Consider the following 16,948-nt stretch of genomic DNA (forward strand, 5'->3'; position numbering starts at 1 on the left):
ATTGGTGTGATCAGTGGAGTCAGAGAGAGAGGGGATCTGCTCGCAGGAACAGAACAGCTCTTAGACCTATAGGCAACCACCTTATTCAATCTATTAATAAAAACAAGGTCTGACAGTCAAGATGTAAAGGGAGGGTAACTTAGGGATGAGCTGGGCAGGAACCATATGGCCACCAGGGGGCATCATGGCTGTCCCTGGGACCCAGTCCTGTTACAGATTCATTGACTTTTTGATAATGTGTATGGTTTCTTATGCAGTCAGAAATCTTTACGTAATTAAAATGAAAAGATGCATTCTACTGAAAAGTCAAATGTGAATGAAAGGTTGTTCTTTAAAAAAAAAAATGGAATATCAACATTTTCATGAACTTAATACATTATATTTTTCTTTCCAATACCTTATATATCACATAGATATATGTAAGTGAATTTAAGGTAGTAACAAGGAAAGATAACAATGAATTGTTGCAACCTGTGGATACATTTTTATTAATAATAATAATGATGTTTTTAATAACACTATAGTATGATAGCATTGCTATTTGTAGTCTATAAGGCCAAGTGTTATCAAATACTCATTTAATAAAATATTATTAAAAAATAACATATGAAAAATAAAGATATACCTACTTTCAATAATTACTTTTCTGCTTGCCCAGTTGTCTTTAATAACTTGTATATTTCCAAAGTGTGCATCACTGAAGAAGATGCGGTTGGTACCTCTTCCTTTCAGGCTGTAGTCAAAAGCCAGGGCTATCACATTTTTGAAATATTCTGGATTTTCATATGGTCTTACTGGTGAATTTAAATTGGTCTCATCTGAAAGATGTATACTTTTCAATATTGTCCTTCCCGAATACAGTAAATAACCTTCATGTCTCAGACAAGTAACTCCATCTTCTGAAAGATAGCCATGTGCACAAGCACACGATCGCTGTGCCTTCCCACGATAGAGGCAAAGTTGCTGACATCCACCATTATTCTTGGCACAAATATTAGTACCTGAAAAGACAAAAAAAAAAAAAGTCCAGCTTTTGTAACAGTCACAATAATCAGATTATTTTATTGTGTACCCCAGGGATTAATCAATTTAAACATTTGGGTTATATGTTTTTATTCAATATAGCATCACAAAGGCATAGGGATTTTTTATTTTCTAAACCTCAAAATTTGTGATCATCATCTAAAAAAATTTTTTAAAGTCCAGAAACATGTGGAATTCAGGTCCCTTATAAGGCATTCCAGTATGTATGATAGAAATAAAGAATAAAACATACAACAGTTCTTCTATAAGGCAACAAAGTCCCTGAAATTTATAAGAATTTTAAAATACTTTTAATTATTTTTTTAAATGACCCATTACTATCAGGAAACAAAAGAATCATTTTTTTATTCTCTTGGAGCACACTAACTTGTATCACATCTTGTATATCTTCTACCTTAAAATAATTATATTACAAAGATTTTATTGAGCCATTTCCCTGTTTTTAAATGTAACAAACTTGAATACTGCTTCCTTCTTTGTTCTTCTGATGGATGCATTTTTAAAAAATCCCTGCCTAGTGTACACTATTAAAAATTATCATCAAAATAATAACTTCTGTGTGATTTTACTTCTTTTGTTACAAGATCTAAAATTATAATAGCTATTAGAAATCTGAAGGAAACTATTTTCCTCAGTATTTTCAGTACTCTGTGTATGCTGTGTCTTATTTTAGTTGCCTCCTATTTTTTACTTTTTGTATTTGATGGTATTTTCTGTAAAGTCAATTTGACTCATTGTACTCACTTCCCAGTTGGTGTAAGAGGGAGAAGAAAACATTAAAAACTCAGAAACAACTACAGTGGCATGTGTGGCATGTGTAGAATCTGAAATTGCTTTAAACTCTTTTTCAATTACTAGATTTAGGCTTAGTGTCCTTTCATATGTAAAAAAAAATCACTAGTTTCATGAGTATAGACCTAATATATTTACCATGTTCTCTTAGGCAGAAGGCAGGAAGGCAGAGAAGGATAGCACATTATAGACTAACTTGTTCAGAGAGGCACAAGCTTCGATATGCTGTAGTTTACTTCATCATAGCATTTGATGAAGTGGGCTGTAGCTTACAAAAAACTCATGCCTCTGTGAATGAGTTAGTCTATAAGGGCATGTATAGATGAAACAGGGGCCCTAAACTGAAGTGGTGGATTTTTAAAAACACCGCTTCAATTTAGGGTGAAGTAAGCCCCCATGTCATATACACCAGTGTCTTACCTGCCTCTCTGGTGGCAGGGAGAAGAAGGTGAGCTGCTGGTGGGCAGAGTGGTCCCTGGGCTGGGGGGGAGCTGGTGCTTCCCTCCGCAGCAGCACTGGCTCCCCCAGGTGGCACCCATCCAGAGGCACCCAGTTTGGGTGTCCCGGGCAGCACTAGAGGGAAGGACTGGGCCAGCTCAGGTAGGCAGGCAGGCTCCAGGGTGGAGAGGGGAGGAGAGATCAGACTCACCACTTTTTTTTTTTTTTTTCTTTTCTTTTGGTGGAGCCTGCCTTCCCGGGCTGCTGCCGGGCTGTCTGCATGGGCTACCTGCACAGGCCCTGAGCCACACCGAGCCCAGTGCTTCACTCTGCGGCTGTACGGCATCAAACTAAAACTCCTTGGAGAGTTTTAGTTTGCTGCACCCCAATGTCATTTAAGGTGCATTACACCACCGAATGTGCTACAGTGGCTGGAATTAATATGCAATACACTGCTGATGGATGCAAGCAACAACACCATTAAAGCGGTGAAAAGCATTTGACACGCTTTAAAGTGTTGTGCACACAGGCCCCTCATTTCATGTACATATGAGCTAAGGTGCCACCCTACCCTTCCTTTTTCTTAACTGTAGGCTAATATGGTTAACTACCGCTCATATTTTTAATTCGGTTAAATTAGGAAGTTGGAATGTTCTTTCCCTATGAGACGTGATACTGGTAATAATATTAAAATAATATGAACATATTTTGGAGACTTATTTGTTACTGAGATTTCTCTGATTTTCAATTATTAAAGTTTTAATAGGCAAGAAAAGTTAATATCTGTTTTGGGTGGATGAGTATATGTGAATAAGAATGATAATAAATGAGAAACTCTTCTACTCCTGCTTCTAAGATACCTATTTTGGCAACTCTGTTTTTATAACATTTTTTCATTTTACGTACTTTTGAAATGCTACTCAGGCCCCAGTCTTGAATACTGATTAGTGTAGGCTGCTGCACATATACAGAATTTCACTGAGGTAAGAGACTGCAGAACTTATTATGGTACTGGCGCTTCAGAAAAAGTAAGACAGGTTTTGGGGAGAAAAAAGATTAATCACTTGTCCCTCAGCCTGGGTTTTTCTTAGTGGCAAAAGGTCAGGAAGCCACCTATTTTCAGTTTTAAAAAGCACACTTAGCTATATCTAGCTCAATAAAATTTAAAAGTAAATAAATAAGTAAATAGATAAATAAAAAGAGATAGAAAAAAACATTCCAAAACATTTTTCACCTGTTTTTTCCCCTTTGTCTTCCTGGCTCACTGACAGCCCCTCCCAAAGACATTAACCATTTGTAGCCTAGTAAAATTTGAAAAATGCATTAAAAATCATTGAACTCTCTTAGATTATGTTTTTCAAACTAACATGAAAAGAATTTTTATCCTTCTAGTTTTCAATAACTATTTCTCCTAGTCTTACTACAAAGCAGTCTTTAAAATACGTAAAAATAATAACAGAAAAAATATAAAATATTTTTCATCCCAATCTTCTATTTCTCTGTTTCCATAATATACCAACCCCTTCCAAATAAGCAGGCATTAATTTGATCTAGCCCAATTTTTAAAAAATGCCAAAGATGTAAGGATTTTTTTTATTTCAGAAAATAGTAGCTTTATAACCTTGCAAAACTGCATGCACAGAACCATAAAAAAGTTTACCCAGAAAGTCCTAAAAAAGGTCATTTTTATTTTCCAAAACCTCTGAAAATTCCTTTCAAAAGTAATAATAATAGGTATTTCTCATAAAATGTTCTTTTAAAGAAGGCACCTTTTTATTTTTAATATAATATTTAACAAAAATATGAGAGAAAAAATACTATGTTTTATTTAAAAAGCAAAAACAGACTTCAACATGTGGGATACTGTAATTACATCCTTATGTAGATGCTAGGAATATCAGAAACACGGTCTTATCAAAGTATTGGGTGAATATTAGTTATTACATTCCCTCTCTTTGTGCTTTCATGCCTTTATACAGTTTGGACTAGATCACTTTTGTGGTGGGAACTTTAAGTTTGGAGGAGACAATCACCATCAGCTTTGAAATAGTTTTCCAGGTTTTCTCATCAAGTGCCTGACCCTTGGTCACTGAAGTTACTGCAAACCCTTCTGTTGACTTCACTCGATTTTGAAACAGGCCTTAAACTACTAAAAAATATTGGAAAATTTTAAGCTGGAACCTGCACAAAGTCACTTATAGCTAGTAAAATTACAGAGGCACATAGATTTTTTTTTGAATAATTCTGATGCCTCCTTAGTGTCATCTCACCAGTTTTGGCATTGACTTTCTTCTTAGTGGAAAGACTACAGCAAAAGAGTTCTGATGGCAGAATCAAACATGCTATTAGAAGTCCTCAAATCCCACTGCTTTTTCTGCCTCTTGGGAGACAAGTATCAAGAGTCCATGCAGATTATTTCAAATCTGTTTGCAGTATCTGATAAAAAGGGAAAATGCTGCCACTTACGGTCATATCCAGCCATTCTCCATAGGAACCAAAGACTGGCACTGATCATCTGGCAAGAGGAACTTTTAACTGGAGTTTGCATGTTAAATATATTAATAAGACTTAGATTTAATAGGAAATGAGATCGCTGAAGTCAAGGTTTTCTTAGCTTTTTATCCAGTGTAGATTATAACTAATCTTTGGCCTCATAAACCACGAGGAGTATATTAAGCAGGTTCAAAACAGATGTGTTCCTAGTCACTTTTAGGGCGCTATTCAAATTTCTTAGAGACAAGACATATGTGATTGGCAACCTGGCCTACACAGGGACTATATCTCTTCTTATATAACACAGGCACAGTTGGCAGAGTTGTGGTTCAAAAAAACTAGTAATTTTTAGATGTAAATTTCTGAGGAACAGGAGGCTGAGTGTTTTTAGCTGTGGGCCTTGCAATGTACTTCCTTATACTGATCTGACAGAGCCTGAGATAATCAGTAGCACACAGTTAAAGGACCATCTTGTTATTCAGGCTTTTATTTTATTTATTTTTTTCTTTGACTATCACAGAGGTGACAAGAAGGTTTTGCTTATTTTCATTTTGGTTCTTAAAATGACCAGAAACATAGTACTGTGTGTAAGTCAGTTTTAAAACTCTTTTATACATTTCTTTAGCAACATTATTTTATGTACATTTCTATGTACACATCTTTTTATGTAAATTTTATCATAATTTAAAAAAAAAAACACTAAGGGAAAAATAAAAAGTATTTCCATAATACAGTGATTACCCTCATATGACCACAAATTAATATATGCAAAGAGTATCAGCTGATCTTAGGGTGATTAATAATATCCTTAGGAACAGCTACCTTTCTCTCGTGCTCTGTTAAAGACTTTCACTTCCTTCAGGTTTATTCCAAGGCCAGTCCTCATGGTCACAGAGTCTGTGGCATCATTTTTGTGGCCTCTTCTGATAGAACCATTTGCATGTGCTCTGCCAAAAAAGTTGAAGATGTCTGATCAACAATCCTCAACTAATTAAAATTAAGCAAGTCATTAAAATGCAGTGGACAGCTGGCCTAACAGAAGGTGAAGAAACCTACTCTTGTCTGTGACATTGATATGCCTTAACTTTGAATATCAAAAGTGCCTTTTTCTGTGGAAATTACATGGCTTTGTGAGATCCTTTCAGTGACCTTGCTCAGGAATAGCTAATACTACAAGGGTGAAGCATCTGGCACTGAAATAACATTTTGAGACTCAAATACTTATGGAAAAATAAATTACCTGTCAGACCAGTAGATGTAAGCTCCAAAGACTGCGACTGAAAACATATCCACGTTGCTCCCTGACAGCACAATCTCCCGATTCCCTCCACTCTCAAGGTCGATTCTTTCTATCTTGTCTGTACGAGCATCACACCAGTATAATTTATTTTCCTAAAGATCAATTTCAAAATGAACTACTATAATGTATTTTTGTCCAAGTGTTTTATTAAGAAAAAATAAAATACAAGTGTGGAAGAACATGTTGCAATGTTTAACTTTAACATTTAATGAACATCTGTTATTTAGTAGAAAATAGAAGAACACACCTCATAGTCAATGGAGATCCCATTAGGCCATGCAATTCCCAAACTCACAAGCACAACCTTCTCAGAACCATCTAACCGTGCTTTTCCTATGCAGGGAGTCTGCCCCCACTCTGTCCAGAATAAATACCTAAAACATTGAAGAAATTAACAATAAAAATAGCATGCAAACAAATGAACATGTGGAAATTAAATTGTTTGTAGCAACTTTTAAAATGCAGTTTACATAAAACAGAATTTTAAAAGGGATAAAAAACATGCCAGTTTACTCCTACAGAACTTGTAGAAATAATCTATTGTTGCCTGTCTAAAGATCATTATGAAAATCTCTTTAGAAATTCTGCATCATGTTAAAGGTGTTGCTAAAAAAGTTTTGTCGATAGACTGACATTTGAACTGTTTTAATATATTTTTCTTTCTAGCAAATGACTATGCAGGTAAAATTGTTCTTAAGAATTATAATGCAACTATAAATGTGCAAACTCAAGCAGTATTATGGGTAAATATTAGGATCTATATTGCCTATTTTTTCTAAGTTAATTGATGCCTGGTTGAAGCCACACACGTGTTACATTTCTACTGAAAGAATCACCACCCTCACAACAGAAACCACAAGTATGCTGACATTCAAGCAGTTTTCTCTAGAAGAAATATGGCAGTTCTGGGAGAAAGATATACTGTCTCCAACCTGGTAGATCTCTTGGTACATCTCCCAGTAAATCTCTGTAAACTTTACTTGTCTCCACTGGAGTCAAGAAGACAGTTTAAATTGACCTCAGTGCACTTTGGATCATGTACTAATAGTATAGTATCAATAGGATACACAAAATAAATAGTGATATGATAATGTGTGTCTGCTAAATGTTAAATGTTTTTGTGTTCTGTAAAAATACATACACATTCACTCTCCATTTCAATGCAGGTATACAGGGCCACATATGGTATAAAATACATAGCTCTACTTTAACACACAAACTAACTCACAGAACTAATACAATTAACACATATAATAGTGAAACCTGAAATGGGGCGGGGGGAAAGAATTTGCCTGAAATCATTAAAGAATATATTTCTGTACAAGTAGTATGGCCAATGTAGTAAACACATTAATAATAACCTAAATAGATATCTCTATTAAACATATGGTATAATATTATAAGAAGTAAAAATGGAGTTGTAGCCAGAGTTAAATGTTAATTTTTCAATTCCTAATCTACTCTTATATCAATATATTGACCTAGGTTCAAGAAGAGAACCATGCTCAGTATGTCAAATACTTCCCATGCTTGCTATCTAAACAGATTTCAAGTTAACACAATGTTTTGTGGTGGGATTTCCCAGTGTTCTCTCTTTTTCTTTTCTTTTTTTTTGTTGTTGTCAAAGTCCAGGGGAGAGATTACTGGTTTTCAGCCTATCCCAAGGTAATTATCAGTGTGTGAAGAACAAGGGAGGTTGTAATGCAGCGAATCAGTATTTCTTCTGGTTCTCTCACTGTTTTAGTGGTTGGAATAAACTGCAAAAGGCTTATGCATGTCCAGACTATGCTTCCAAAATGTTTGTGTACATCACTGAGCATGCTGGCTATTGGAGCAGGTTGCCCCCTGCTTACCTTTCCCCCACCAGCTGCTTGAGGTGACAGGAAGAAGCTAATCAAATTGCAAAGCCTGCCTCTCTCTGTGAACTGGAATCCTGTGGCACGTCACCAGTTCAACATACAAAGATAGCGTACAGTGCTTCCTCTACTCTCTTGAAGCACAATTGTTCACAATCTATCCCTAAGTAAAGAATTCTTAATGCAATGCTGTCGTGGTTCACAAAGCTTAGTGGGCAGAGCTGGGACTGAACACCGGAGTGGATGCAGGGATAAACTATGGGTTGGAAGCAACTGAGGACAATCTCAAATTCCAAACTTAGAAGTGGGATCCAAAGCTAAGCGTCTGAAACCAAACCAGCAAACTAACCAGAATCAGGGGTCAAGTACCAAGCTGAGGTCAAGCTGAAGTCCAAACACCAAGCAAGAGGCTTAACTAGAGATCAGGTATCAGGGAGCCAGATGAATTACCAGAAGAGGAGCTACTCAAGGGCTGCAGACTAGGAAGTTGTACAGCAAAAGACTTCTAGAAAATTTCTTAAAGCAGCCCCAGAATGAGTCAAAAGGAAGGTGCTGGGCTCAGTTCGGCCTGCTTAGTGCATTAAGTGCAGCTGACCTAGTTACACAGGCTGCAAGTCAAATGCCTTACAGGTGCAAACTATATGAAGTTTTTTTAAAGACTTTTTTCAGGAAATAATACAATCAAATCTGAATTTCCAAATTGGTATGGGGAGAAGAGGACAAAAAATCCATAGGATCTTCTCTGAAGGTCATGAATGCATTTGCCATGTGAATCTCTGGAGGACGTAGTACCAGGACAACTATTGAGGAAACAGTTGTAGAAGTTGACCTACAAATAACTTTCATTGCAGATAAAGCAAAAATATAACCTTAGTATGTTTGTGTGGATGGATAGACATGCACTGATGCTCTCCTGGAATTAACTAACTTTCAAACAAGCAGATAAACAGACATGAAACTTGGCTTAATTTATTTGAAATTAACATGAAAACACACGTGAGACTTAATTTAGTTTCAGAGAAAGGTCATATTCATCGAGTAGAATATGTTTCTCTTGGCATTAGGCAAATCCTTTATATCAAAATTCCTTTATATCAAAATTCCTAGACTGATAAGAGGTCCTCTTGACCTCATCCAAAAAACAGAACAAAGACTAATCAGATCAGTATTGCTTTGAAAGACCAGGTATAAGGGAAGAGTGGCAAAAAGGAAAATCTGTCTAGGACTGTGGTACCAAATCTGAACTTACTCCATATCTGCCATAACAACATAAATGGACACATCATTAGAACAAAAGCTTAATGGTGGGCATTTTTGTATCGTGGTAACTAAATAATTTTAAAAGCATCATTTTTCCACCTTTCTGAAGGTATCTATAAAAGGTTTGTCTGCAAAGCAGAAGAGATAAGGAAAGAATGAGGAAGAGAGGTTACTATCCCCCCATCACAAAGAACTTCATAACAACCCTACTCATTTTTTTTTTTACTACAGAGACTAGAATCTTTCCTGAAGACAACCATGGATGTGTAGTCTGAGGCTAAAGGAAATACACAACTTTAGAACTATTCTCAAATGTTATTTTTGAGTGTTAGTATTAAAAAGAAAATAAACAAAAATAGATATGAATCATACTGGGATAAGCTCTCTGGCTACAAAAGGAACACTTAGAAATTAATGTTCCCCTTAGCCTTTTATAGTTTCTCAATACCTTTAAACATGTCTAAAACCTAGAAAGCTGAACAAAACAGCAACATCCAAATAATGTTTTTATATTATGGAATGAATGTATCTCCAAATCATATTTCATACAAATACAGTTAAGCCCTGACACACTCAATCATTCTGGCTAGGGACAGAAGCTGGTTTAAGTCATCAGAAGGGATCCAGGTTTTCTGTTACCCATGGAAAAATGGAGTAAATTACAGATTTTACCTTTTACAAAAGCAAACGTGGACTTCTCATTTTACAAGAGAAACCCATGGATTTTGCCATTTTCCAGTGAGGTCCCTGCAGGCTGGCAGAGTTCCAGCCGGCAGGGAGCTTGGAGGGAGCAGGAGAAAGGTGGTGCAATATGGGGCGCCACATGCATGGCCCCAGATAGGCTGCAGAGCAGCTGCAGCAGGTAAGTAGAAGTGTGGGGAGAGGGGGATTGAGGCCATATAGGGAGGGAGCTGGGCAGGGCTCGGACTGTTGCACAGCTGGGTGGGACTTGGGGCCTGGGGCTGCAATGTGTGGCTGCAGGGCCCCAGCGGGAAGCAGGACAGAGCTGCAGATGGCTCATCCAGGGGAGGGGGAGGACTGGATCCCTGCTGCTGCATGCATTTCCAAGGAGCAGGGGGATCCATGCCCCCAGATCTGTGAGCGGAGCAGGCTGTGGGCCTGGGCTTCCACCCTACTTCACTTCCTCAGGGTCTCCGCAACCCTGCAGGCATGACCCAGTGTGGTTGGGGATGGAGGGGCCAGGTAGGGATCTCATCACTGCTGCTCACTCCCTCTCTGCCCTGGCAACATGTCTCCTGCACCTGCCACTGTTTTGAGGGATGCAGCCCTGCCACGCTCCCCACACTGCACAGGAGGCACATCTCCAGGGCAGCGTGGGATAAGCAGCAGCAAGGATATCCTCACGCAGCCCCTCTGCTCCCTGCTGCACCAGGTCATGGGGAAAGGAAGCAGAGTAGCAGTGAACAGTGGTGAGCTGACGTGCGTCAGCTGTTCCCCACAACCCAGCGCAGCAGGGACCAGAGGAGTGGCATGGGGATCTGCTCACTGCTGCTCATCCCACACTGCCCCAGTGACATGCCTCCTGCACATGGGCCTGCAGTGAGGTAGCAGTGTGGGGCTGCACCCCTCAAAGCAGAGGCAGGTGCAGGAGGGGGGCAAGCAGTGGCAAGGAGATCCCTGTGCAGCCCCACTGTTCCCAGTTGTGGCGGATCAGTGTTGCAGAAGCCCCCAGGGAGCAAAGCAGGAAGGGAGCCCATGCCCATAGCCTGCCCCATGCACAGATCTGACAGGTGCAGGTCCCCCTGCCTACCAGGAGTGCAGGCAGTGTTGGGGAGCCGTCGTACCCAGGTCCACAGCAGGCAGCAGGGAGGAGCAGAGGCAGCAGTCTGCAGACCTGGCTGCATAACCCTGGAAGATGGGGCCTACTCCAGCAGGGCTGGGAGAGCAGGGACTGTGAGTAGAAGGGGTGAGGGGCACCAGCAGGGCTGTAGGAGGGGGAGAGGCACCAGCAGATTTTGGGGGTTATATTAGAAAAAAATATTGGCAGAGAATTTGTTATTTTTAATCAGGGACAAACAGGATCTCTGGTCTTCAGAAACTGGCTTAAAGCACAACAGAACTATAAAGCCCGAGCCTGAATTGATTTAATCTTTGCAGGTTAGTCTAACTTGGCTAGGCTGAACTGGTTTGCAACTGCACAGACTTCCCAAGCATGTAGGTACATGCCTGCAGTGGCTCCTGGAAGCTGGGAGGTGCTAAAGCATCCCTCCCTTCCTTTCCACAGAACTGAGCTGAGGGGGGACATGGCCAGACCTGGGCAGGACACTTTGACTAGCCCAGCAGGGAACTGATAACAGTGTTTATCACCCCATTAAGAAAACAACACAGGGACATTACCAGCTACCTGTTGATTCTGCCTGTTGATTCAACAGGGACTGTAGCCAGCATGTGGTCTGCTAGTTAATACACAGAGACCTCCTCATCAAGGCAGAGGGAAGGGGATATTCCTGCTTAGCAGGGAGTGGCAAGGGGGAGGGAGGGAGCAGCCCACATTTTGTGCTGGAGCTGCAGCCAGGGAGCAGAGAGGAGGAGCCAGCCCTGCTGTGGAGCAGTGAACCCTGCCAAGCCCAGAGAGCATGTTTGGATGCTGGGAGTGTCTAGTTTATCTTAAACCAGCAAGGGGTCTGGGACAGACATTGCATAAACTGATTTGACCCAAATCAGTTAAGTCTGATACTACGTTCAATCAGGTTTATCTCAAACTGGTTTCAGCCATTTTCAAACTGGTTTATGTGCACTGAACATCTGCTCTGTTACGGGTTAAAACCAGTTTCTTATCATGTAAACTAGTTTATGTATGTCTGTCCCTAGCTCAGAAATTCAGTGCAAATAAACCAATCTCAGAATGGCTGAAACTGGCTTAAGATAAACCTGGCTGAGTGTAGTATCATTCTTAACTGATCTGCATCAAACTGGTTTATGAAACTTCTGTCCCAGACCCCTTTCCCAAGGTTAAGTTAAATTGGAGTCCCCCAGCGTGTGCTGGGGTAGGCTGTGCTGTCTGCTCCAGCAGAGAAGAGTTGGTGTGCTGGGGGAAGGCAGGAACTGCCCCCCAGGCAAACTGTGGCTGGGGTCAGGGGCTAGGGAGAGGGGTTAAGCCCCCCCTTCCCACGGGTAAACCCCAATTCCCCCAAGTACAGAGCTACCGTACCCTGCTAAACTTACTGAAAGTTACTGTTGGCTGCAACTATAAACTACAAATTCCAGAGGCACCTGGAAGCAGGAAGAGGAAGTGATGAACAAGCCTGAGGAGTCCTGCTGCTGTGATTCTGGATTGCAAATCCCAAAGACCTTAGGGGCAGCAGGATGAAGAAGTTAATGCACAACCCATGCTGGCTACAGGCCACAGAGGCATACTGTAGCACCCCCTAGCTTTTGGTCAGAGCCACTGCAAGCACGTGGCTGAATCTACTGAATCAAAAGTGAATATGCATCCAGTTTTTTTCAATTTAATCTCTGAAGTTTAGACTAGCCTAAAAAGACTGAATCAATTCAGCTTCAGGCTTTTTGACTGTCTGAACCTATCCCCTAAGTGCATAAATTGTTAGCATTTTAGCAAGAACTGTTAGCATAAGCAGACAACACTTGTTTGAATGCAGGAATGGTGCCCTGTAAAGGAGCCTAACTTTCACATTCTGACCTGTTGTGTTTTTCTGAGTTCTTGAAGCAGAAGAATTTCTCAATTATTTTTCCATTTCATAGATTTCATAGACATCAGGGCTGGAAGGGACCTCGGGAGATCATCGAGTCCAATGTCAATAAACAAGAGAAAGCTAAGACCTGGCATTTTCTGAGAGGTGCCCTAAGCCTAAAAAGCTTGAAAACCACTGATCTAGAATCTCACGCAGGAGGGTGGTATCATGCAGGTAAATATATGACTTATTAGGGGGCCACATGGAATTTATGTTTTCCAGGGTGGATAGATATTTCAGTTTTCTGAAGGAGGCATGGATAATTTGCCATTTATAGGCACAGTTGCTCTTTCCTAGTCAGGAAAGGCATGCCTTTATTTACCGACGGTGACTTAAATATTTCTTCGCATCTCATCATACATAATACAACAGCAGAACTGTTGTAGAAATTAGGCAAGGTTTAAAGTCTTTTTGCATTGGGAAGTGCTTTCTAGACTTGTGTATGTGTTCTGCAAAGTACAATGGGAGTGCTTGTTTTCACAGAAGTTACTACTTCTGTCTGAGTATTCATTTATCTTGGTAAGCAATAGTCTGCAGCTCTAAGGGACAAAAATTTCTTTGTTTCTATTTCTACAGCCATATCCTATAGTTTTTTTTCCAGATAATGGGTGCATATGGACCTTTTATGTGCCACCATCATATATTTTTCTACCTAAGAACATCATCTGGCATATATAGTTAATGGACAGATATGGAGAGATATTAAATATATTTTCCTTTTCATGGGACTATTCTATTAAAAAATGTCATGATCACATTGGTCTTGTAGCTTGAGCAGTTTGTTTTCTATGGTAAGCTTAACATTTAGGATTCAAAAGATTTAAGCATGTATCTTATAATTTCCTAGCCCTCAGGTGGATGATTGTCTAAGAGTGTGAAAGCTTTTCTGCAAATAGCATGCAACATTTAGTGTTAACAGAGGCTTCATATAAGGTATTTTAGTACATTAGAACATCTAATTTTTTTGGTATAAATAGTGTTGAAGTGAAGTGGTAGCCATATTGGCCCAGAAAATATGCAAGAAGCAAGGGTTTCTGGACCAACTGCATGTTGAGCCATTATAAAGATATTGCCCACAGCAATTCTTTTTTTTTTTTTTTTTGGTTTGTACTTTTTTTTAGTTATAGTACAATATTATTGGGTTTTATTGCAGATCCTAGAAATAGCAGATGTTCAAACAAATAGCCTAATTAGCTCATTTGAAAGTTTTAACACTAACATACAAATTTTTTTTAATACATAGTAATATTTAAGTTACCCTTTCTCTGGGTGCACTGATATAGATCTTGGCTGGTCCAGACCCTGGGATATAATTACGTATCGGAATGAGCCATTGAGTCTGGCAACTTCAATTAAATTGAAGCCATGATCTGTCCAATATATGTTACCTAGGAAAAATACCAAAAAGTTACTGAAATAGGAAATTGCTTCTTTAAAAGGTGAGGTGTTCATACATTTCCAAGCATAAAACATCATAGTGGAGAAGAATTGTCTATATTTTAAAATATACATCTTTATTTCATTATTTTCTAATTAAGCCCAGCTACACTGAACATTCACTAAAATTAAGTTTCTGTTTGCTACTTTCAATCATCTTTGGTTAAAGACCTAAATTCCTACTTGTAATTTTCAAAATGATTGAAACTCCCCACTTAAGACATAGGCTGTATTTTAATTTTCCAACTGCCTTCATGCACCAGATAAAATTTCAAACCATTTTCCTGAATAATGAAGTTCTTGGGGAGATTTTTACTAAGTTAACAATGAGCAAACTTTGATATAAAAACATATATCCAGAGGCTCACAATATTAGCAAGTGTAGAGCTGAAAGAAAACCAAACTATTTCTCCTCATGGACAGAATTACAACAAAAAAAAAGGTTCCTGCCATAATATAGGATAATTTTTAAGCAGATAGACATCTTTCAAAAAGGTATTTAATGAAAAAGACAAATTAAAAAAAAACCCAAAACACTGGTGATACCTGCTATCCAATCCACAGCTATCCCTTCAACTCTTCCCAAGCCATTAGTAATGATGTCTTCCTTCCATGTCTGGTCTCGTTTAGTTCTGCTAATTTTGTTGAAACCCATATCTGTCCAGTAAATTGTGTCATTCCCTTTAAAAAGTTCAAAAAGAAAAAAAAAACCATAATTAAAAACTTTTGAGGACACTGGATTATTTCAATTAAAATAATTTCTTAATAAAAATTAAATTCATTTTGTTACATTATATACATTAGTAATTGCAGACATTGATTCTTAATTTTAACACAATTAGAATAATATCTACTCCAGAATTAATGAGATGAGATGGAAGGATATTAACACTAAATTTCTATTTTTTTCTCAGTTTTCTATTAAAAATAATAAAATAAAGTATTAGATACGTCACTGATGCAAATCAATGTACATCTATTGAACTAGCTTTACTTTGTGAAATTATTCAGACCAAATTGTTTTCTGCTACTACATATATTTTCATAGTTTCATAGTTGTTAGGGGCTGGAAGGGACCTTACAGATCATTAGGTCCAGCCCCCCTGCACTTGGGCAGGAAAGACTGGTGGGGTCAGATGACCCTAGAAAAGTGGATGTCAAGATGCTTTTTGAAAATCGCCAGGGTGGGTTACTGTACCACTTCTGGGGGAGCCTGTTCCAAACTCTTGGCACTTGACTTGTAAAGAAGTTCTTCTACATGCTCCCCCAGGCCCAGATGTATACCCCTGATATACTTATAGGCTGCAACCAAGTCCTCTCTGAGTCTTTTGTTCTCCAGGCTGAACGTCCCAAGTGTTTCAGCCTCTCCCCTTATGACCCAGTCTCTAGGCCTCTAATCATGTGTGCAGTCTTCCTTTGGACTATCTCGAGCTTCTTCACATCCTTCCTGAAGTACAGTGCCCAGAACTGGACACAGTACTCCAGCTGACATCTCACCAAGGCTGAATAGAGTGGGAGGATGACATCCTTAGCCTTGCTCAAGATGCCTCAGTAGATGCATGCCAGTGTTTGATTATCCCTGCCAGCTATGGCATTGTATTGGTGGCTCATGTTCATTTTGTAGTCTACCATGACACCTAGGTCTTGTTCAGTTATGGTGCTGGCACTACCGAGCCTGTAAGTGTGCTATGGATTATTTCTCCCCAGATGGAGCACTTTACATTTCTTTGTATTAAACAACATCAGATTCAGATCCACCCACTTTGCAAGCCTGTCCAGGCTGCCTGTATTGACAGCCTGCCTTTGAGCATGCCCACGCTCCCCCATAGTTTGGTGTCATCAGCAAACTTTGCCAATTAACTTTTAATACCTCAGTCCAAATAGTTGATGAACATGTTGAAAAGCACTGGCCTGAGTGCTGAATCCTAAGGAATGCCACTGGTCACCTTTCGCCACATTGACTCAGTTCTGTCAGTCAATACTCTCTGGGCCCTACCTCAGAGCTCGTTACCTAGCCACTGGATCATAAAGTAGTCAAGGCCATATTTGCCCAATTTTACTATAAGGACATTGTGGGAGATCAGGTCAAAAGCCTTTTGGAAGTCCAAGCATATAACACCAGCCTCATTTCCCCAATCCAGGTGGTGAGTTACCTGATCATAGAAGGAAATGAGGTTGGTCTGGCATGACCTGCCCATAACAAAGCCATGTTGGCTATCCTTCAGAATACTGTCTTCTGTTAGCCTATCAGTAATGAATTCTTTGATAGTTTTCTCCAGGATTTTACCAGGAATTGAGGTCAAACTTATTGGCCTGTAATTATCTGGGTCTTCTTTTCTCCCTTTCTTAAAGGTAGGCACCGCAGTAGCCTTTTTCAAGCCTTCTGGGACCTCTTCCAAGCTCTCCGAGTCTCCAAATAACTTTGCCATAGATTGCACAATGATGTTAGACAATTCTTTTACCACTCTCAGGTACAGTATATAGAAACACCAGATATCCCAATGGGGCCAATTATTCTTGGGCCGTTCCACTATTACAACAACATTAACAGCAGTCCAGCAATATTTCATAGATTTCGTAGACATTAGGGCTGGAAGGGACCTCGGGAGATCACC

The 16,948-nt window shown here is 39.3% G+C and overlaps 1 protein-coding gene across 1 annotated transcript in view; it reads right to left on the minus strand.

Moving 5' to 3' along the window:
- The window catches only part of LRP1B (LDL receptor related protein 1B), a 1,585,724-nt gene that overhangs the window by 457,784 nt on the left and 1,110,992 nt on the right, over positions 1-16,948 (minus strand). The window contains exons 36-41 of the mRNA XM_019553609.1: positions 14,880-15,014; positions 14,155-14,284; positions 6,315-6,441; positions 6,008-6,159; positions 5,590-5,714; positions 630-1,001 (exon numbers count right to left, since the gene is read on the minus strand). Of these exons, the coding sequence (XP_019409154.1) occupies positions 630-1,001; positions 5,590-5,714; positions 6,008-6,159; positions 6,315-6,441; positions 14,155-14,284; positions 14,880-15,014 (1,041 nt within the window). The remainder of the gene's footprint in view (positions 1-629; positions 1,002-5,589; positions 5,715-6,007; positions 6,160-6,314; positions 6,442-14,154; positions 14,285-14,879; positions 15,015-16,948) is intronic.

Source organism: Crocodylus porosus, unplaced genomic scaffold (genome assembly GCF_001723895.1).
Source record: "Crocodylus porosus isolate Cpor-Errol unplaced genomic scaffold, CroPor_comp1, whole genome shotgun sequence".
Classification (NCBI taxonomy): Eukaryota; Metazoa; Chordata; order Crocodylia; family Crocodylidae; genus Crocodylus; species Crocodylus porosus.